Source organism: Cucurbita pepo, chromosome 5 (genome assembly GCF_057944985.1).
Source record: "Cucurbita pepo subsp. pepo isolate OVF chromosome 5, ASM5794498v1, whole genome shotgun sequence".
NCBI classification, from domain to species: domain Eukaryota; kingdom Viridiplantae; phylum Streptophyta; class Magnoliopsida; order Cucurbitales; family Cucurbitaceae; genus Cucurbita; species Cucurbita pepo.
The window spans coordinates 4,252,497-4,275,640 of record NC_141802.1 but is presented as its reverse complement, the minus strand read 5'-3'; the positions used below and the strand labels follow the sequence as shown (position 1 = coordinate 4,275,640).

The 23,144-nt window shown below is 36.9% G+C and overlaps 3 protein-coding genes and 1 pseudogene across 6 annotated transcripts; 1 reads left to right on the top strand and 3 right to left on the bottom strand.

Annotated features, from left to right (window-relative positions):
- The first annotated feature begins 809 nt into the window (after positions 1-809).
- On the top strand, positions 810-3,585 carry LOC111794597 (SWR1 complex subunit 2-like; annotated as a pseudogene). Its single transcript, XR_015421019.1, has 6 exons — positions 810-1,113; positions 1,242-1,311; positions 1,645-1,716; positions 1,804-1,847; positions 1,925-2,169; positions 3,261-3,585. The product of XR_015421019.1 is annotated as an SWR1 complex subunit 2-like (transcript).
- A 988-nt stretch (positions 3,586-4,573) lies between these two features.
- Positions 4,574-6,449, bottom strand: LOC111794581 (large ribosomal subunit protein eL13x). The gene is made up of 5 exons (XM_023676629.2): positions 6,292-6,449; positions 5,870-5,982; positions 5,639-5,772; positions 5,052-5,210; positions 4,574-4,947 (listed from the first exon to the last, which is right to left on the bottom strand). Exons 2-5 carry the CDS (start codon positions 5,973-5,975, stop codon positions 4,726-4,728), a joined length of 621 nt encoding a protein of 206 aa, XP_023532397.2. The 5' UTR covers positions 5,976-5,982; positions 6,292-6,449; the 3' UTR covers positions 4,574-4,725.
- Positions 6,450-7,151: 702 nt separating this feature from the next.
- EMB1270 (Pentatricopeptide repeat (PPR) superfamily protein) lies at positions 7,152-13,823 on the bottom strand. 3 transcript variants are annotated; one of them, XM_087124009.1, is made up of 7 exons: positions 10,085-13,823; positions 9,763-9,966; positions 8,909-8,999; positions 8,065-8,766; positions 7,901-7,980; positions 7,537-7,690; positions 7,152-7,442 (listed from the first exon to the last, which is right to left on the bottom strand). In XM_087124009.1, exons 1-4 carry the CDS (start codon positions 13,642-13,644, stop codon positions 8,233-8,235), a joined length of 4,389 nt encoding a protein of 1,462 aa, XP_086980135.1. In that variant the 5' UTR covers positions 13,645-13,823; the 3' UTR covers positions 7,152-7,442; positions 7,537-7,690; positions 7,901-7,980; positions 8,065-8,232. The 3 variants fall into 3 exon arrangements, with proteins under 3 accessions (XP_086980135.1, XP_023533489.2, XP_086980134.1); XM_023677721.2 differs by having other exon boundaries at positions 7,529-7,690; positions 10,085-13,685; XM_087124008.1 differs by having other exon boundaries at positions 7,152-7,690; positions 10,085-13,685.
- A 980-nt stretch (positions 13,824-14,803) lies between these two features.
- On the bottom strand, positions 14,804-22,731 carry LOC111794656 (Mitochondrial import inner membrane translocase subunit Tim17/Tim22/Tim23 family protein). The gene is made up of 8 exons (XM_023676753.2): positions 22,151-22,731; positions 17,883-18,022; positions 17,645-17,744; positions 17,429-17,527; positions 16,612-16,959; positions 16,119-16,211; positions 15,830-16,036; positions 14,804-15,436 (listed from the first exon to the last, which is right to left on the bottom strand). Exons 1-8 carry the CDS (start codon positions 22,565-22,567, stop codon positions 15,170-15,172), a joined length of 1,671 nt encoding a protein of 556 aa, XP_023532521.2. The 5' UTR covers positions 22,568-22,731; the 3' UTR covers positions 14,804-15,169.
- Positions 22,732-23,144: the final 413 nt, after the last annotated feature.

Sequence of the window (23,144 nt, the reverse complement as noted above, 5' to 3'; positions counted from 1 at the left end):
ATATACACGTATATAAAATATTAAAATTAGGCCAAATTAATAAAAATATTCATAATCTTTACTTTTTATCTTAAAAATATTTTTAAAATTTTAAGTAATACTCTCTAATCTTTAAAAAAAAAAAAAAAAAAAAAAAAAAACAAGATGATGTTTTTTTAATTTATATAGTTATTTTTTAATAAATGTATTTTTTAAAAAAGGTATTAATGAATTTTTATAAAAGTTTAAAGGTCAGTTTACTAAAGTTCGAGAATATTTTTGAAAGAAAGGGATAGTTTTGATTTTTTTTTAAATCAATAATATTATTAAAAATTTTAAATTTGAAAATTATTTTATAGAGAAAGTATAAAATTGAGAGTATTTTTATTAATTTAACCTTAAAATTATTATTACTATTTATTTAATCTCAAAATATACCATTTAAATCATATCTTATAATTTTTGTACATTAATATCAATTTGAATCTTATTTAACGAAAAATATCAAAAATATTATAATTTCAACGTTCGAGAATAAAAACGAAGGAGGGCATAACTGAAATTTAACCCCCCCAACTTTATAAAGAGCGCCAAACGACGACGTTTTCAGTAAGCTATAAAGCTTAAGCAGATCAAGAATTTGTCTGGAAATTCTAGAAGCATCGAAGGGTGACTTTCTCTACCTTTTAGTCGCCTTACAGAGCTCGAATTACTCGAATTGTATAACATACATACATACATACATACATACATACATACATACATACATACATACATACATACATACATACATACATACATATATATATATATTATATATATATATGGCAAAAACCTGGAGGGAAACAGGGTTGAGGTGGCGGGCTCTGGAATTCGATCGAGAAGATTTTCCCGCGCTCCATCGTTAGATAACCCCAGATCGATTTAGCTTACTGTCCAGTTCCAGTAACCAGAAAATCATCGTAATCCGCTACCACTTTTCGGCCATCGGTAGCCGCCAGTGATTTCCACAAGTCTTGAACTTCAATTTCCAGTATTCGTAAGTGGATTTTGTTTCCCAGCCATGGATTCATCCAAAGAAAGAGTTGCTCCCGTTTTTCTTGAGCGTTCTTCTCGGTCGACTAGAGGAAAGAGGTACCGGACTACTTGCCTACCTTTTCTTTTCTTTTTTTAGGGATGGATTTATTGTGGAGTGGTGACTTACTGATGCAAGATGTTTCAAATTGTATGGATTTGTGAATGGGGTATTTTAATGGCTACAGGATGACCAAATTGCTTGATGAGGAAATTGAAGAAGATGAGTTGTTTTGGAATCAGGATGCTCTTAAAGAGGTATTTCTTGAGTTTTTTTTTTTTTCCCTCTTTTGAACGATATGGGGTTTTACTCTAATTTTTCTTTGATTTCGGTGGTTAATGGCGAAATCATTACTGCAATTATGAGATGTTGTTCCGTTTCTCCCCCATTTCGTATACACGCGGTTGCTGTTAGGTTATAAAAGTTAAATTTCGTAGATTTTGCTGAAATTTATCCGTGTATACATCCACTTAGATTTGGTTATACATTTGGATTTCCGTCTTGCAATGCCATTGTCTGGATGATGGGGCTTTGGTTTTGACTGAATCAAATACTCTCCTGAACTTGTCAATCCTCGAAATTCGTTGCAGGAGGAGGTTGATGATGAATACGAGGAAGATCCTGAGATTGTGGATGAACATGATAGTGACATCAGTGAAGATGTGAGTTCTGTTTCAATTCCTTTTCACGACATATTTCTGGTCGGCCATAAAAAGTTTTTCACAACATGGGTTCCTTTTTATGGACAGGACTCTGAACCAGAGGAAGAAGCTGAGAACGAAGCAGATGAGAGGTTTTCTCTTCTCTGAAGTGCTTGGATGTTGTATTACATATATCTTTTTTCTGTTCTAAAATTATGTTTTCTTCTAGAACACAAACAAAGAAGAGATTAACATCTCCCGGAAAGACTTCTTCTAAGAACAATAATAAAAAGAGAGCTGTTTCCAAAATTGAGGAATCATCCAAAGATGAAGCATCAACCAATCACTCTACGCCTCCTGAACATCACGATACACCAGACGATACTGAAGTTGAGAGAACAGAGAAGAAATCCACTAGAACTTCAGCTGTTGTTAGAGAAGATGAGAGGGATGTTATTCGTAGCCACAATGAAGGTGAGTCCTGAATACTTGAATATTTGATTTGTAGGATGAAGACCAAACATTGTTCATTAGAGTATCTTGAGTTTTTCTTGAAGGCAGTTTCTTGATTGAATAGGGTGATGCTATGATGAAGTGGGAACTTTTATTTTGGTTCATAGATCCTTCAGCTTCTTGAAAAAATTTCATTATCCTATGAATTCTAGTCATTATTCTTTTCATGTCAATGACTAATCATTTCAATCTTTAGATCCATTCCGTGTCCAAGAAGAACACCAAAAATACAAAACAAAATCTTTTGAGTTCGAATGAGTTTGTTTAGGAGTAACTTTAAATTTTATGACACCCAAAATTTGGTTCTCCATCCGTTTGGTTCTATAACGGTGGTTAGCAGATATTGTCCTCTTTGGATTTTTCCTTTTCGGATTTCCCCTCAAGATTTTTAAAACGCGTCTGCTAAGGAGAGGTTTCCACACCTTATAAAGAATGTTTTGTTCTCCTCCCCAACCGATGTGGGATCTCACAAAATCTGTTTTTTTTTCAGCTAACGCATTCTCGAGTTATTGGACTAGTTTACCATTTTGATGTAATGAACTTTAGGTCCTAAGGTCCATAACTGCTGACCTCCACCCCAAGCGAATATTCTTTTAATGATAAGACATCTGCGTTCAGGAGAGGAAGAAATCAGTACAGTAGATCAGACATCATCCTTGAGCCAAGGGACCTTAGGAAAAAGCCCCCGACTTTACTAATTAAAGAGCTTCATAATTCGTATTAAATACAGTGGATCATATAGTAGTGAGAAATCTAGCATCTGGTTAACTTCCTGGCGTGTTCGAAATGTTTCGTTTTTTCCTTGAACGTGCTTTGCTTTCCTCTAATCCAAGTCTTCTAAGTACGAGCCTTGACAGCCATACCAATGAATTCAATGTCTGATTTATGTGGTTCTAATTATTTGTTGCACATTTTGTTCAACTTTCTCAGAAAGTAACTCTCCTGCAACGTTTAACATTATTCTAGTGTTTGCCATCAAATAATTTTCTTAGAAGGGTTGTTTTTGAGTATTAGATATGATGAGTGAGATTGTATCCTTTCTTGTCCACCAGCCAATCACGAGGAAAAGTCCAGGCGAGGAGAAGACGACGAGCCTGGAAGACATGCTTTTTGAAGCTGCTCACACAGGTGAAACTGATGGTTAATGTATGTTATTGTAGGTTGCAACACTGGGTGGATACTTTTAAGGGATCTTTTCATTTTTGTCTTGTATTAATATTTCAGACTTCCATATCTAAGAAATCATGAACCTGAGAAATTTGGAGCGTGTTTTTGCATGAGAAGTAAAAAAGAGAGCAATTGTGCATAAAGCTGTGTACAATGGGATGATAACTTGTCCGTGTTTGGAATTATGTTATATTGGTGTATTTTGTAGCAGGTTGCTCGTATCTATTTCAGGCAGAGCCTTCTTATTGGTACATGATCATTACCTCAATGAAGCTTTTCATTGAATTAATGTTAAGGGAGGAGCGCTCAAAGATACAACTCCAAAGAGATAGTAAGTAAATAATAGGCAGAATTAGTGAAAGAAAGACTTCCCAATTCATACAAAGATCTTGCGAAGAGAACCCGAAAATAGTAGAAAGGGAACACAGATGAAATACGAACGAGAATCTTTAAATCTAGCCATCTCGATTCGATCGCACCAATGATTTAAACATTCTTGAAACTCTGGCAACAGTCTAACCGAAATGTTGAAATAGTAGCCTACAATGGGTCCTCAAGAATTGTTATCTCGGCAGAATTTGTCCGGCGTCTTGCTTGTGTTTACCGTCTTTGTCACTTTTAGATTTGTTCTGTTAAAAAGAAAAGAACGAACAAAGGTGGCTTGTTCTGACCGGTGCATAGCCCCATGAATTGGAGCCGAAATTTGGGAGGATAACTCAATTGGGAGTTGAGGATCCATAGTACTTACAGCCTCACATACTGAATCTTTATTATTTTAGAAAGTGGGGAGAAGGGATCTCTCTTTGCAATGAAAAAAATGGAGCTAATTTGACTCAACACAATCTAACGATATATCCAATACCAATGATCTATGCCTATAATGACCGAAGACTTTCCTTCATTACTTCTTTCACACCGAGGGAACCGCAACCGCATCTGCATTAGTTGAAGTGGTGAAATGTCCTCTTGAGTCAAAGAGAGCTTTAGAGAGTGAAGAGGTGCCCTCTCGAAAGCTTCATTGGTTCTCTTTTTGGCACCTTATCAGTTCCTCAGTGAAGACTAAGACTCGTCATGAAACAATGTGTTATCCCTTTAAAAATATATGAACTGACAAAAATCGTCGGACTAATAGTATAAGCCGCAGATAACTATCTAGGTAACGTATAACACCTGTGAAATCTGCTAATGTTCATTCATATGCATCATAGAAAAAATCTCTAATCATTTCAAAATTGAACAGGTTTGAACATATAAGTCAGGGAAAAAGGTCCCAAATTTCAACGCCGTACACTAGCAAACTTGAATTTTCATTCAAAACATATGGGCGCACAGTTAAAACTTTTGAACCATTTACTTCTTCTCTTCCTTCTCTGCCTCGGCAGCCCTCTTCAACCGAGCACCAACATGACGAGCATTCGTTCGCTCAACACGAAGCTTGTCATAGGCCTTAAAAGATTTCATTTCTTCTGTTACCTTCACAAGCTCAACTGGTGCCTTCTCTAGTCCAATAGGCATGTAAGAGCCCTGGACCTGGGTGGCAGTTGCTAGTTCCTCAGCAGTAGAATCACCAGCCTACATCAACAGATATGTAAATGACCAGATATATCAGACAGTCACACAAATATAAAAGACTGTAAGTTATGCATGCTTTGGCATTTGGAATTTGGAAGAGTTACCTTGAACTTGCGAGCACGTCGTGGGAAAACGACCACCTTGGCCTTGTAAGTCTTCAGCCTCTGCACATTGGCTTGAAGACTCTCCAAGGAGCGGTTTCTGCGACGATGATCGACTGCAATGCCAATTGTTGGTGCGTATTTCTTTGGAATGCCAGCTGCCTGGTTTTCGAAAAAGAATGTCAATCATCTTGAGAACTAGAAGTATCAACAGAGAAATGATTTGATCATATAATCCAAACAATCATCAAATGTGCAACCATGTTGATTAGGATTCACTACTCAACTATGGTACGTTCTAGCAAGGATAGACATTGATCGACATATTCCAGAGTACAACTCCATGCCATGCTCACAGTACTCGCAAAAGATTAATTTTTATCAAGTATAGAACCAGAGCACAAATCATACAAAAAAGGAAAAACCCAAAGGCTTTCACATGATCTTCCATTCATTTAAATTTGAAATTGAAAAAATGACAACGCAATTTCAATATTTCATCTGTCAAAATAAAACAAAACACAGAATTTAGCTGAATTATATATGCACAAATCACCAAAAAAGTTCCGGAAGCTGAAAAATTAGCCCACCTTCAATTCTTCCAAAGAGAAGCCTCTGCCAGCCCTGACTTTCATGTTATACTTCAATGTCTGTCCATGAACAATAGGTCGAAGTGGTCCAGCAGTAGGCCGAGGGAAAGTTTTCACAGCCTTTTCCTGACGAGCTAGTGACGATTTACACAAGAAAAATCAAAATCAGTAAACACAACAGAGCAAAACATCTAACCATGGTTGAACAAGCAATAAAAACCGGGCACTCACCATTCCTTCTCCTTGTTTTCCGAGCAGGTTGGTTGAACCAAGTTCTAACATAATTTTGCCAATGCTTCCTGAAGTGCCCACTAGGGATAACATTGTTGTGCTTCATGGCTTACCTGCTCAATCATTTGAGTTGGCAAATTCCAACCAAAGGAAAAAAAAAAACTTCATATATGCTCAGTGTGTATCACAAAATATAAAATTTCAAAATTTGTAACATCGACCAAGATAATTTCCGTTTAACAAACTGATACATATATATGTCAATATAAGTTTTAACTATTTTATTTTCCAAAGAAGACAGGGTTAAAGCGAACACAGAACTCTGAGCAGCTTAAACCCTAATCTGACATTGTGTAGATTTTAAGAAACGAAGATCAAATTGAAGCAGGCAGATGAACGGAGCACAAGGAATTGAAAAGAACCTTATTCTTTCTCTGCGCCCGCTTCGGCAATTCCAGTCACTCCGTTCCTTCTGCGTTCAATGGCCACTAAAATTTGATAATATACGGCCATTGACAAAACCCTAGGGACTCTCCTTTCGGTTCTGTTGGACCGGGTTATTTCTTTTACAAGTTTGTAGATTTGTTGGGCCGGCTTATCATTACACTGGATTCCTTTATAAAAAAAACTAATTTGTCCTCCGTTTTGGTTAGTTTTTTTTGTTCATAAAATTTATTATTTTTTAACTTCAAAAATATCTAATTGGTCTTTGGTCTTTAAAATTTAAAATTTTGTGTCATTCAATTAAATTTTATATTCATTTAAGAATTTATTAGACAAATGTTTAAATTTTAACACAAAATTTAATGTGTTTAAAGATTAAATTGTTTAATTTCAAATAAAATCCTACTCTAATTTTACAATTTTCAATTTAATCTCTATGATTTGATAAAATCGTTACAAATTTTCCTTGTCATTACAATATTTAAGTTATTAAAATTGAAATATTGAAATATTTCCCACTAATGTGACAACGAACTAGAGTTTTTTTCTCCATGTCGAGTAAAATATAGAGAAAATAGGTAAAATTTTCAAGTGTAATTTTCAAAACAACATTTAAAAAAATGGGAATTTTCTTTACATATATTTGAAAAATATTGATCATAACATTATATATATAGGATTTGGAAACGCAAACCAATTCAGTGGGGCAATATCAAGAAGCCAATGCATCATGAAGTTCACTTAGCACAGATATACTTGAGTTGGGTACAAACATGTCCAACAGAACCAAAAACAAGAACAAAGGATCTAAATCACTGCAGAGATGAACAAATAGGCATGCAAAAAGAATCTCAAACTGAATCAGATATGAAAAATCCCACACAAGTTCATGACAATCTAATATACTCCAAGTAATTGTATTTTTGGCATACTATCTATATATACATTAATGATGCTACATGCTACGTGATAAACTCATACCCTTTGTTCATCTTCATCAATACAAGAGTTTAAATTCATCCAGGACCATAAATAATAAGGGTTGTCAGAAGATTCAAGCTTGTTAAGTTGATGAATTACCTGTGAAAAATGGCAGGCTGCAAGTAATCACCATATCTTCAATGCTTCCCTAGAAGGGAAAGAGAAGTTTCGTAAGAAAGAATTGAGCTTTACAGGGATATAGATTAAGGAATCTCATAGGTGAAGTGGATGAACCTCTGCACCTGAGCAAGCATCCCGATCCTGGTTCGAGTCATCCAGTACAGGACGAACAGATCGATGAGTAAACCTGCCCATGCTCCGATTCGCGGTTTGTCGGGATAATTTCGTACTTTTAACTAATTTTTTGCTTCATGATCCATTATCAGTTTGAATTACCTTCATCAATGGAAAAAAATGGCATATACGAGAATCAATAGCAGGGAAAAAAACCAATATTACACATGAATGGTGGTGATATTGAGATCCCACATTGGTTGGATAGGTTAACGAAACATTCTTTATAACGAAACATCCCAAAACCAACCGTGTCTAAATGAGAATCCAGTTAGAACACAGGCAAACAACGTATATTTAAAGGGTCTATACCTCATTGTAGAAAAAGCACCGACAATGTACATGTGGAGTTGATGCCTAAATACCGAACGGTCGGTCGAGCTTTGTTCCACCTTAATTCAACATAGGAAAAATGTCCAGTCATCACCTTAGTTACTCTATTAATTGAAAATAAAGTAAAGAAAGAAAATACAGACCTTTTCGTTCTTCCAAGTCTCGGGCCCAAAAGAAGATCGATAGTACGCAAAGAACGCGAACAGTAGAGAGTGAACAACATTGTTAGAATGAAAAGTTATGTTAAAACCACCATTGATGCTAGAGGTGACAATAACTTCATTACCATAAGCTCTACCATCCAAGTTTTTCTAATTTTTCTTCACAGCATTCAGGCTACGATGGTATGTTCTCTTTTTAATCCTTGTTATCCTCCTCACCTTCCCAGACTTCATCATTTTTTTCACTTTTTCAAGCTTCTCTTTCCTACCTTCTAAATCAGCTTTAATGACCTTGTCCCTCTTCTCATCAGGAAGCAAGGCCAACCTAGAAAATTTCTTGGGCCTCACAAATCCCAGTCTTTCAGTTATGTCCTTGAATGCAGGAACAAGGCCTCGTCTTATAAAGCATCCATCGATCAGCTTCATCGAATTTAATTCTGGGAGAGCTGGGGCATCTTTCAACTCAAGGTCTGAACAGAAAGAGGAATCTTTTAGCCACATCCTGAGAGAATGAGCTTTTGCTATAAGGAGACCGCTCCGTGTTCTACAAGGAAGAAAAGGAGAACCCATCTCCCACAGGCATACTTTTAGTGTGCTATTGAGCGAAACCATGTTGTACTCTGCTGATCCAGTGATCAGAACAACTGATTTTGGAGATTCTGGGCAACCTTGCAAGGATGCATCCTGCAATTATATAGCAGACATTATAGAATAATATATAAATTTAGTCATGTTCTTCGAGTATTGCCATCGATTTTCTTTCATAAATGAATTTAAAGTGGGAAAAATGTGAGGGAGATTGGTTAAATGTAGGAAAAGAACTAGCCTGCATATGGTCAAGCCATAAAGTCAGAGCAACAAGAGCTGAACCAGCTGACAGCTTCCTAAAATCAGCACCCCAGTCCTTGTCAGCTACCCTGCATTATTAGACTAGCGCATGAGAAAGCAATTCAACAGTTCAATATAGTACCAAACAAATTGTCTTCAATCTCATAATATGGCTACAATAAGGCTAAGAAACATAATGTAAAGTATGGGTTCAAAATCTGTTCATCTATTCAACATGACCGCCCATGATTTGGATCAATGCCCCTTAGAGTCACCACATGCTACCATAACTCCAACCTTGGAAGAGGCATTGGTTCTCAAGCGCAAAATCCAACCAAAGTGCAAAAGTCGGAGTCAATCGACAAAATGACACTTTTCTGAGCAAATGAACAACGTAGTACATTATAGAAAAAGGCATTGGTAGTTGTGAAAATTCCTAGGATCCATCCATCATTTCCAGGTGAGCCACCACAAACAACCATCAACATCATGCTGACTCCAATGACTTGGCCCACCTAGTTCGACCATAGAAGGAGGTCATGCAGTTACATAAAAGCAGCAAGTTGAAGAGGTGGCAACATCTTTTCACAAGTCATTAAGTGTGAATCTCAATCGTTTGTGGATGATGAATGCACCACAAGGCATTGATAGATGTTTTACTTATTTATAAATGGATGATCTTTCTCAATCGCGAAGTCTTAGCACACAAAGACGGAGAACGTTAGGAAATTCAAACTTCGGTAGCTTGGATGTGGCAACTTGACAGATTCGAAGGAAAAGCCAAATTCTCCACAACTCAGTAATGGTAGGCATGATAAATTTGACAGACAAAAAATGAACAAATTAATTTACCTGAATATATCCTGTCGGTATATGTTTCTCTTGATCGCCAACTGGAAAACCCATGATGCAGTTGCTCGAAGTTCGAATGCCCACAGCAGATCCTCTAAAGCATTGACAAAGTTAAATGCTGCATCATCATCTTCCATGGCTCCAAGTTTCTCTAGACATTGATCAACCTCCAGAACCAGTGATTGGGATTTTTCTGTTAAAAGCCTGCGAGAGAATCTTTATCTTAAAATTGCTAGTTATCAAAATTACTCGACAGCATCATTTTAAAAGAGGAATGAAACATTGTCTTGCTTTAACATTAGGAAAATTCGTGGGCACGCACCTGATTGGAAGATCGAATCCTGTATCTCGCAACGCATTTAAAATGATAATGGCTTCACCGGTACCTTCAGACAAACTTGCAGCTCGAATAAAGCACGTCCATATTCTATAGTCTGGCTCTATACCATCTGCCTTCATTTCCATCAGTTTCTGGATTCCACCGTTGTAATCCCCCTTTCTAAGATATGCGTCAATTACTGAACTATATGGTAATGTATCAAGGTTCATACCAGTTGCTTTCAGATCATTGAGAACCTGTTCGGCTTCCTTCGGGTGGCCAGAACTGCCATAGGAAACCATTAACAAGTGCATCGTGGCAACAGTGGGTTCTATCCCCGACTCTTTCATCATGACAAGTAAGCGCTCGGCTTTCAAATGATCTCCTGTATTTCTAAACATCTTCATCATTACATGATAAAAAAAACGATCTAATTTACATCCATTTGATCTCAACTCTTCAAAAAGCTCCTCTGCTTCTTCAACTAGCTGCCTTTTAGAAAGGGCGGAAATCAAACTTTTATAGGTGTCCAACACAGGCTCCATACCTCGCCTTTTCATTTCATGCATCAGTGACAACCCCTCTTCTGGTCTACAATCTCTACAATACATTATAATTAAGGAATTATAAGTATCCTCATCAGGTGTCAGTCCAGTTTCTAGTATTAGCTGGTACATTCTAGAAGCATTTCTGAAATCTTCAACTCCTACATACAACTTGATTACGGAGTTCAATATGGATAGATCAGGTTTAAATCCCGCCTCCTCCATTTCTAATAGCATGGCCTCAACATCCCGAACTCGTTTTCCCTTGCATAACAATGCAATCATACTCCTGTAAAGATGCATTGTTGGAAGATAACCAGCAGCTTTCATTCCATGATAAATTTTCTTCACCTCAAATACGTTTCCATCTCGAGCAAATGCATCAAGCATCAAAAGAATAGAACTTTTGCTTATCTTGAAGCCCATATCTTGCAACTCCTGGACGACAACATAAAGCTCCTTCAATCGATTATCAACAATTAATGCTTGCAATAAACCGTTAATGGAATTCACTGAAGGAGAAGGACCATTGCACATCATGGTGTTAAAAACAGCCCTTGCTCGTTCGTAGCAACCACTTTTGGCATAAGCTTGTATTAACGCATTCCAAATCTTTCTATCAATTGTAGCTAGTTTTAGCTTCAGTTTTCCAACCAAGCTTTCAGCTTTCTGCCATAGTTTTAGTTCCCCATATGCTTCAATAATGTTAACATATGTAGAGACATCATCTACTATAACCCCTTCGAGCTCTGCACGTTCCAGCAAATAATGGGCTATTTCAGGATAGCCTGTTTTACAGTGCATAAGCATCATGACTTGGTACAGGCTTTCCGAAATTTTGACACCATAGAACATCATATCAGAAAAAATGTGAGATGCTATATCAAAGAGTTCCTTTTCCTGGCATCCTTGGAGCAAACATTCATACACTATGGAACTTGTGCCAAATGAACCAAACCCTCTAGTTGTATTATCATATTCCACTAGAGCAGCATCTATTTGCTTAGCTTTACAAAGTACAACTATCATCGATTCAGTTACCAGCTGATTCGAATTTGAAGTCTTCTCTTTCAAAAATTCTAGTAATTCACAAGCTTCTAAGTGCCTGCCCGACAAACTATATGTACTCAAAATAGATAATAAGGTCTCATGGTCCAGGTCATATCCAGTGTCAATGGCCAATTTCAACATTTTAGCAGCATGATCATAGCACTCTTCCTTTACAAGAATCGAGGAAATGACTTGAGGATTCAAACCACATCGTTCTTGCATATCGCTTATTACTTTGTCAATCTCATCCAATTGATTTTCTTTCCTAAGGTTTCGAAGCATAACCTCATAGAGGGCACCATCTGGTGTTAGACCATCACGCACCATTTTCCTGTATAAGAACATTGCCTTCTTTGTCTCATTGAACCTAAGAAAGAGATCAATCATAACCGAGTATGCCAAACAATCAGGTCTAATCCCAGACCTAAGCATACAATCAAATGTCTTCTCGGCTTCTACTGGTTTACCGGCCTTTCCATACCCACATATTAAAGCACTGTATGTCCTTAAAGTGGGTTTGACTCCGGAATCCAACATCTCAGTCATTACGTTTGCAGCTTCTTCTATTTTACTAGATTTTCCAAGTGAATCGATAAGAACAGTGTATGTAACTTCATCAGGAGTTCGGCCAGACAATTTCATATCCCTGTAAAGCTGGAATGCAAGGTCATGCTGTTCCTGCTTCCCATACATGTGGATCATTGTATTATATGTCATCTCGTCTTTACCAAATCCATTGCTTACCATTTCTTCACAAATCTCCTTTACCTTCTCTTCATTCCCTTCTCGAGCAAAAGCGTATAATAACGAATTATACGTCACTGCATCTGGAAAGAACCCTTTGGACGCTAATTCCTTAAACAGCTGCTCAGCTCTGCTGGCCAGCCCACATCTCCCATATACTGATATCATAGCATTGTAAGTCCATAAATCAGGTTGACAATTATGTCTCTCCATATCATTATATACCTTCATTGCTTCTTCAAGATTTGATTCACGGGAACAAGCACTAATTAAAGTATTATACGTAATTATGTCGGGTCTAACACCTGACTTCCTAACCTCATTTAGAAATTGAAGGCATAAATTCGGTGTCATGGGTCCCGACTTCATACGTGCATTTATCATAGTGTTGAAACTCACCAAGTCAGGCTCACACCCCCTCGTACGCATTAAATCAAGCAACTCTTGAACCTGAACAAACCGACCGTTCCGTGCATATACGCCCATCATAGCATTGTATACTTGGACAGTATTGCCAATGGCAGACTCAGACCTGGTAAAAATTTCTACAGCTAACGCTTCTTGATTGGCCTTTCCAAGCACTGCCAAGATGGTAGCCAACATCCGAGCATTGGGTGAATACCAATGCCTCAAATTCAACCACTCATACACCTCCAAAGCCCTGTGCCAATTCGAGCGCCCCACCCATTTCACTACAAAGCAAAAGTCAGTGGGTGTCATTTGAACCTTCCTATCATCCAACACATCAGCCACAAATTCATCCTGTTTCAACGCTAAAATTCTATCAGTCAACAATTGCACTCTCTCCCTCCAATCTTTCGCTCTTTTGAGTGCTAATTTGGTCATCTTTTTCACTCTCGTCTTGCTAGGCCTCCCTAAAACCTCTTGAGTTTCATCACTCACCATCACCATAGATTCTAACTCATCTTCTACAAAATCGCCATCTCTAATCTCCGAATTTTGGGTTCTAATAGAAACCTCCGATTCATCGACCCCATGGGTCTGCGAAGGGGAAGAAACCGTGAACTGCGTTTGAGACGGTGGCTGAAAACTCTCGGTTAACTTGAGATTGGGCCATCTAACAGAAGGAGAAGCTCTACTATAGCGAAATTGCTGAGTCGTATTTGTATTGGTTTCACTCTGTTCAATGGAAGAAGCAGAAGTGGGCTTACATACCTTGGAAGATGAAGCGAAGGCCAACGGAAGCACCGCCGAACATGCCATAGCAATGGAAACCGCGGAGGAGACTATGGAAATTACTAGAACTGTGCAACAAATTACTATTTCATTACGAGAAGCTTGCCGATTGATTCAAAGACAGAGGGATGAAGAAAGCGAAACCTGAAAGCTTCACTGGGTTCAGTTCAATTCTTGGGAAGGGAAGATAGCAACAGATATTGGCTATGAATTTGTGGGTTTTCTTTGGCTTGTCTATATATATATATATGGGTTCATTTCGGATAGCAATTGTCATCTGGATATAGTGCCGCGAAGCTTGGAAGAGGGATATTTTTGCTTTGAAGTGGGATGAACGAAATTTCATTATTATTTTTATTTATGCCTTGGAAGTTAAATAAAAAATTCAAACTTTTCATTTATTCCTCAAAAATACATTTGAATAGCTACATTGTTCTTGGGATTCCATTTAATATTTATGTTTAATTTTGATTTAGAGAAGATAAAATGAATAAATGTGTGAGTAGATACTAGACACTCTTGCGCTTGTTTTCGTACACTATAGTTAATTTGGAGTTGAATGATAATGGCGTACACTACAGTTAATTTGGAGTTGAATGATAATGGCAATATAGATTTTGATGAGCGAGACTAGTTACGGTTCCCAACATTAATGTAAGAGAACAAAGATTGTGAGATTTTTTTTTTTTTTTTTTGAATGTTTGGACCGATTATGAGGTGTTGAAGGATTGACATCAATGTTAATTTAGTGCAACGGAGAATGATTTATTTTTTAGAAATAAAATCCTTTAAAACTAATTTATACTCGAAACTCCATGACAAAAGATTTCTAAGTTCAATGATTCAAGTGTTCAAATAGTTTGTATGAGTGTCTTAGAAACAGTTCTCTCATGCCGATAGGTATTCTCTAACAATTCACATGTGTCAGTTTCGTGTGCATATTCCCTTTTATTGAAGGTGGTTCGAGCTTTCCCAAGGAGTAGTATGATATGAGTATATAATGAAACATAATCGAGCCTAAATGTCATAAAAAATCCAAACTATCTCGAACATTCGTAATTGACACATGGATGGCATGCTTAGTTATTGAGATGCATGAGTAGGCATGAGGAGTAACGGAGTAGCCGTCGAGCATAGAGATTATCCATATCGAAAAATTGTGGTAGATGTATCTACACCATCAAACTAAAGCCTAAAAGCTCATCATTGTTCTTATTATTACTTTCATGAAGAAAACAAAAGGATACAACAGCATACAAAACAAGAATAAATCCCCTGAAAAGACAAATGGAGCCGAACCAAAGAAAAAAACTGAAGGAAAGGGCTCCATCTGTTCAATTTCCTGCATAATCTTTCCTTTTATGACATGGTTCTTGTAACATCCAGCACTAGTAGACAGCATGCCAAGAGAGCATAATATTAAATGTCACTATGAGGACAATCGAATGTTGGCTAATAGTTAATTTTTCAATCAACCAACTCAATGGAATTTTATTTAACAAGAAAATTAAAGCATGTATCCCATTACCTTGCATTTCGTGAACTCCCTGTTCTATAAGCCTGGAATTGATTCAAGGTTGTACTTCTCAGACCGTGCAGCAGCTTCGGCTTCCTTACCATCCTCCAAATTTGGCTTCTTCATGGCGTCGAGTGTGTTTAAATAAGAGTGTGAAACATCTCGACTGGAAGATGTGCCTGAATTGCTGATTCTGCTTGCGAGGAAGCGACGAATCAGACCTCGGAGGAATGGAGCCATGGTATCCGGCTCATATTCTAAGTAATACATGATTCCTCCCATACAAATTGAGAATAGGAAGACCTGTTCATATTACCAAACAGAAGGAAAATGTTATTTGGGAATTCAACAGAACATCAGATATCAGGTTTACCAAGCTCTAGTATATCTTATAAGCTTAATCTCTTCCAACACAAATATATACTCCTTTGGAAACATGTCACTGGATCCAAGCAGACACACTGCTAATCTCTCTCGAGGGTCGACATACCTTCGATTGAGTGCATTTACAACATGATATGGCTAGTTATTCAAGGCCAATAACATTCGAGGAAATATATTGCTGGATGGTATAATTGTTGAAGATAGAATCACAAAAAATTAGGACCTAGATAGGTGTGGACAACTGATCCCCACTGCAAAACATTAACTTTTAATTTTCAACAATCATATTTGATTTTGATGTAATCAAAATACCTCAGCATTTTTTATGTTTGGAAGCAGGTGGCGATTGACCAAGATATACCACCAAGAATCTACTGCACGGGGAAGAACATAGAGAGCTAGCTCAGATCGTCTTCCCTTCTTCTCTAAAAGAACTGAAAGGGCAGATATCCCACCGGCAACCCAATATACGAGTTTGTGGTCCTTGGTTGCAACTTTCCTATGCAAACAAATGACCGCCTAGCATCGTCCCAAATACTTCAGAACATTATCTAACAGATTTTAACTGATATTTAACATGAAAGATCAGGAAAATAATGACCTGAAAAATGCCAACAAAGGCAGACAAAAAACTTGTTGACCGAACTGCACCTTTGACAGCAAGCCAACAGGTGCGACCGGGAGCATCCATGAACTGCAAAACCATGAATCATGGTAATCAGCAACAATAACTAAATCGAAAAACGATTTCAGCAACAAAAACAAGGGGGTAACGACTATATATACACTAAAACATGTGAACTTTCTAACAAAATATAATTAAAAATAAAAACATATAAAAAAATAAGACGCTTAGTACAAGTATTTATTTTCAATTTTTTGACCAATTGCGGATACTTTTTGTAACACCTTGGTTTTTGTACATCTTTCTCATGTACGTTTCATAGTCTTGAAGAAAAGTCCTTTTTTTCCTAGTGAAAAAACGAAAGAAAACCACCGATTCTAACTAGTGGCAGCTCTAACCAAGGAACATAATTTTGGTGGGCCAACCGTGGTTGTGGAAAATAGTAGAATGCATTTTAGGGAGAACTTACTTTCTGTAGGTGCAGAACAACAAATGGTACAAATGTCAATGAGAAGTAAAGAGGAAATGTCTTCTTGAATGTGGCTGATGCTGCCTTCCCATTGTGAGCCATGCACGAATTCGTGTCTGGATGGATTATATTACACGGAATAATTGAGGGAAATTCCCCTAGATTTTCATAGCCAGATATTTTTTTATCTGACAAATAAGAAGAAAGTGATGCAACATCAATGGGATAGCCTCTACAACTATCTCGTACAGCCTTGTAGACAGGTTCGGCAACTGGCCCTGTCTTTTGAATGAAGTCTCGATATGATTGTGGCAAGCTCTCAGGACGCATTACAAAGGCATACATAACCTGAAACAAATAGTTTATCATGAATATAAAACAGGGTATACTATTAAAGAAATTAATGATTAGTACTGCCAGCTGACATCATAAAGGCAGAGATGAATCCCATAGTTCTTCTAATAATAATAAAAAAAAAAGAATCTCATAATTCTGACGAAAAAGATGAAACTGCCAAATAAAATAAATAAATAAATAACTTTTCAGGGCCATAAAATTATTCAACATTTACAATTTAATTTAACTAAGGATAAGAAATTAATGGATTTTTTACAACATGTTTTACGAAAACTATTGTTGATTATACTTTCTGATTACTCTATTCTTCTGATCCCAGCCATTTTTCATTAAAGGGGAAGGTCCAAGAAACTCTTCCATCAACGAGTAACACCCAAATTTATGAACCAAAGAGATCTTGAAATCTATTTCAAACCTGAGCCAAGACAAAAAGCAGTGAATCCATATAGCTCTAAACTACCTGTGCACATGCCATGGCAAAAAGCAGAGAATCACCATGTCTCCAATGACTCCCCCAAAGGTGGAACTTGTTCTTGGATTTCGCAGAATTATAAGCACACTAATTTTAAAAAGAGAAATATGAAAAGAAAGAAAGTTAACACAGATACAGACAAGGAGATTAAGAAACGGGAGAAAGAAAAACTGCATCTCAACAGTAAACTCATGCTTTTTGTACCTGAGCAAGTCTAGCCATAAGATACAAAGCAAGAGTACGCCTCCGATTTGAGTCATCCAATGCTAAAACAGACAGACCAGCCACTGAACCTGCTAATATTCTGCTCATCATCCCTTAAACAATGTCATAAATATGGAATGTGCTTATTCCAGATCTTTTGCATTAAAAAGGGGGAAATGAAACACCAATAAAGTCATGAAAATGGGAAAATTGATGCTCTAATGGATTGTGAACTTACACATTTAACGATGTCTCCCTCTTTCTCCACTTTCTAAGCAAGCATCTAAGGGCATGATAAGACCCAGTAAAACCACCAAAAAACAAACCAATCCGACAAGCTTCTTCCCTTACTATCAAGTCTTTCTCTGAGACAAGTTGCTATGAAACAGTATTCAGGAGGAAAAAATTAATCAAGCACGTGGAGTAAATGAAGGGCAACAGAAATCTATTAGAAATGAAAGATTATTAAATACATGTGAGAGGCAACAGAGATCTTTGATGCACACAAAATAAGAATAGTATCATCTGCCAGCACAAAAATATCTAATTCTGTTACATTTTTCTCAACAAAACCATATTGATCACTGGCAATAAGCCATGTCTATTAGAAATGAGAATGAGAAATGAAAGTGATTCTTCCAACTTTTTATTTACCTTTTGCATGGATTCCACCACAACTTCAATTTAATTCTTAATCTAAGGATTAACATATAATATGAATGATAATCATTTTCCCTTTTCTTTTACAACTACAAGTTTCATTGATCTATGAATTTTACAAAAGGGAATGGTCCTTGATGCTTATTGTAGGAGGATGAACAGTTATAAAAGTGTTTTGGATGACGACCAAGAGAAGCAACAAAAGAAACGGTTTACCAAAGGTCTAAGAGCTAATAATGAACATCTTAGAATATATTCTCCAATTTCTCTATCTAGCCAAAACTCTCACAAAATCACTTCAATAATGTTAGACCATAAAACTGCAGTTTTCCTTTTAAAATGGGTTCCACACAATAAAGAAGACAAACTGACTTGCACTGATGGTCCTTGATGCTTATTGTAGGAGGATGAACAGTTATAAAAGTGTTTTGGATGACGACCAAGAGAAGCAACAAAAGAAACGGTTTACCAAAGGTCTAAGAGCTAATAATGAACATCTTAGAATATATTCTCCAATTTCTCTATCTAGCCAAAACTCTCACAAAATCACTTCAATAATGTTAGACCATAAAACTACAGTTTTCCTTTTAAAATGGGTTCCACACAATAAAGAGGACAGACTGACTTGCACTGATGGGGGCATCGAGCAACTTAAACCAAAAATATTAATTAGGCTCCACCTTAAAGAACTGGAAACCTAGCAAAAGAAGAATAAGTAGCCAGCTTCTTCATTTGATTCTTGCCAAGGAAACAACAATCTGGCAAAAGAGAGCTTCGCGTGGTATTCTTGTTTTCACAATCATTAATTCTCAATCCTCCAAGGAAAGTTGTACAATGGGAAAACAACTTTAACCTTCATAGGATTTTGAATTTTAAGGAGTATAATAGGAAAAAACTTAACAACAATGAATTTTCCAAGAGAGTAACATATGGATAAAGGTTCCTGATATTAATATGTTCCGCAAACTAGAGAAGGTTTATCAGCTCTATCTCAACCTTGACAAAGTCCTTATCAAAGTATAGTGCTTGTGCTAAGACCATCTACTAAAAAGCTTTACTTCTGATGTGTTTGGTTTTTTTTTTTAAATTATTATTTTAGTTGATTGGAGTTTCCGGCTTTATGTTTGGCTGTTAGTTTGTTTGTTAGGTTTGGTTTGTCTTCCCCTATACAGATGGGGGTTTGTCATCCATTAAAGATAACTTATCATTAATAAAATTATCTCCAAGTTTGTCTTTCTATCCAGGTTCTTACTAAGATACACAACTCAGGAAAGATGAAAACCAAGGTGCTATCTTTCATCCACATGTCCTCCCAAAAACTGCTACTGGGCTGCAACTATATATTGTAGTCGAATTATCTGAAAGCGCAACCTTCCATGCCATCTTTGTTGGATAAAACTTCATGTGATTGTGATAAGGAATCAAGCTGCACTGAAATACAGCTCATGGAAGAAAAATTCTTGACTTCCAATTTCCCAATGCCCAAACCTCATACTTCCGAAGAGTGGGAAATAATGCTCCATTGGATAAGATGGCATCCCCTATTATGCTTCATCCCTTCCCAATAGAAGGTTGTCAGCTAAATTTCAACCTCATCAAAGTCTCTTCACAATCTAAGGTGTTCGTACTGGCGCTGTCTACCTATTGCCTCATACCAAGATTTACAGCTCAGGGAAGATGAAAACCAAGGGTGTTATCTTTCATCCACATGTCCTCCCAATAACTGTTACTGGGCTGCAACTACTTACAGTCTAGTTATTCGTAAGCAAACTGTAACCTTCCATGCCATCTTTGTTGGGTAAAACTTCACGTGATAAGGAATCAAGCTGCACTCAGATACAGATCAGGAAAGAAGAAATCGTGGGTCCCAAATTGCCAATGCCCAAACCTTTTATTTTCAAAGAAATGGAAACGATACTCCATTGGGTATGGGGACATCCCTTACTTCATTTCTTTGTTCTACTTGGCTATACAACTCCTCAGCTAAATTCTGTTGATCTCGATAACTCACTCACCCACTCAGCTATTTGGCATTTACATAAGTCACTATTTGCACTTAAATATAGTCACTATTAAAGAGGGAATGGAGTCAATATAGTATTCTCCATCTTGACTCAAATTTCCACGAGATTCTCCAAACTTCAGGTTTTCCTATCATAAGCAATAAAACCTTCGTAAGCATTCCAATGTATCAGTGTCCTTATTACACTATTTCAATGGTAACTTCATGTATCCAACCACCCTCCATAAGAGGGTTAACGGCCACTTCAAAGATTTATCCCGAGATTAAAATCTCAATTCCTTATCTTCCACTGTTAATCCCAACCTTTTTTTTTTTTTTTTTTTTTTTTTTAACACCAAGCAATATCGTTTGATCCCTATCCTAGCTTCTTAATAATGCTTAACTGAGAGAAAGGGATCAATGAGGCACAAGTCAGAGGTGTTTTGCTGCAGGACTTTGAGGATCTTAAACTAGTCTTGAAGAAAACTGTGTATCCAATAACATAATTATATCACAGTTAAATGTAACAATCCACACAATCAGTTAATAGCGTTAAAAAGATTACAACCATTACGTCACACATGAGAGTTTTCATCAAAATTCATTTAACCTTTATTAAGAGCATTTAGAGAATCCAAATAACTTCCTTATCAACCATAACTTTTTAGCCATCACATGGAAACGGTTCTATAAAGGTTTCCAAAGTAGAAGGCTTTAAGAAATTAAAGTTCATACCAGGAAACATCAATCAAACCCAAGAAGCTTCTCCAATCTCATTAAGTGCATCACATAAACGGGGAGCTGTATGAGATAAAAAATCACCCTTAACAACCATAAAGTTTTAGCCATCACATGGAACCAATTCTGTGAAGTTTTATGAAGTAGAAAGCTTCAAGGAATTAAAGGTCATACCAAGAAATCATCAACCAAGCCCAAAGCTTCTCCAACCTCATTATGTGCATCACATAAAAGGGAAGCCATATGAGATGAAAATAACCCGTATGATTTCAGCTCAATCCTCCTATTAAAAAAAATTTAATCTTTCAAGTTTCTGCCCTCAGTATCAATATGCTACCTTTCGTTCAACTTCGGAAACTTCCACTGCCACTCCTCTCTTGTAATACTTATCTATCCAACCAGCATAATTGTCCCACCTAGTTTCTTCAAAGAATTTTGTACTTCTTGATAGCTTGAACCAACTCATAAAGCTGTCACGAACAATGAGACAAATTGCACAGACAGTGAAAACTTATTGTCCCTTTCATATCCAAAAACCCACGGCATTGTTTGCGTTCTATTGAGCCGCAACAAAAGGGAGAAAGGGATAACTCATCACTACTCAACCTAGCCGGAGAACTCATTGAAGAGAGAACCATTATAATGAGATGCTTTTTCATTTTAGATAATTGAAGCAATTGAAATATAATTACGCCATCAGACATAAATTACATCTAAGATTTAACATTCAAAGTAGCTATAAATTTCTTATAAGAATTGAAATTAGAAGTTAAATCCTAAAATCGAAAAATCTAAGGAGCACACTTGGAAATATTACTTTAATTCCAGCAAGATCCAACCCATCTCATTATAATCCCCCTCCAATACAAACTCATTTCCAATATGTATGGCGAAATAATACTTCAACAACAATTGCATGAACCTAAACAACAGTCACGTAGCAGCAATAAGAAACAACTGCAGTGATAGTAACAAAAACTAAATTGTGAAGTGAATCAAACAATATTTTCCAACCCTAATTCAAAGTTTCAATCGACGATCACACAACAATAAGGAATACCAAAATCAACAATTTAAAAACGAGAATAAACCCAAACAAAACAAACCTTAAGATCAAGGATAGAGGAATAGGACTGTCTCCGTGCGAGCTTGAAAGCGCGGAGAAGTATACCAATGCCAACTCTAACACCATAGGAAAGGAGGAAGGTCTGGCAAAGGTTACCAATGGCATTAGCCACACAGGAGGACTCATAAGCGGCATGATCACACGGCGGGGGCTGCTCCCGGCTCTGGTGATGATGAGATCCACACGCCGCTACTTTCCGCTGTCGCCGCTGAAGCTCCTCAATAGCTTCCCGGAGCCGGTCCTCCGCCTCACGAAGACGCCGCTCCGCCTCCGAATCCTGCGTGCTGCTGTCGGAGCTCCTCTGCAGAGACGGCGATGGAGAAGAGGACAAAGAAAGGAAAGAAGAAGAAGAAGAAGAAGAAGAAGAAGAAGAAGACGAAGACGAAGACGATGACATTTTGCATCAGAGAAAGAGAGATTTGAGTTGGAAGAGAGATTCGAGAGAGCACACAGGAAATGGCGAAAGCTGAAGCATTGAAGCTTTTGGAAGAAGAAGAACTCGAAAAGGAAAAAGGTGAAGAAGACGAAGAAGACGAAGAAGAAGGCTTCGTATGGCAGTTGGTTCAGACGGGGTTACATTTTATCTGGCACGTTTTACGAGTTCCGTGACGCCGTTCCGTAAGAAAACGACCGCTTAACGAACGGATTATTTTCTAACACATTCATTTTTCTTTAATTTTATTTTGGACCAGTTTTAATTTTTTTAATAAAAGAATTAATTTTTTTAAAAATAAATTAATTAAAATTTAATATTATTAATGTTACTTTAATTCTTTTAGGCATAGAATTGACATATTAATTCACCTTCTATGCAACTTATAATCTTATAGAAATTTGGATAAAAATATTGACATGTTAATCTCGATATACTTCTATCAATAATCACTATTTTTTAAGGTTGAAAGTATTATTTCTATATTTATTGAATAAGAAAGTTTGAAATTAACAATATTTCTTAAAAAATATATATATAT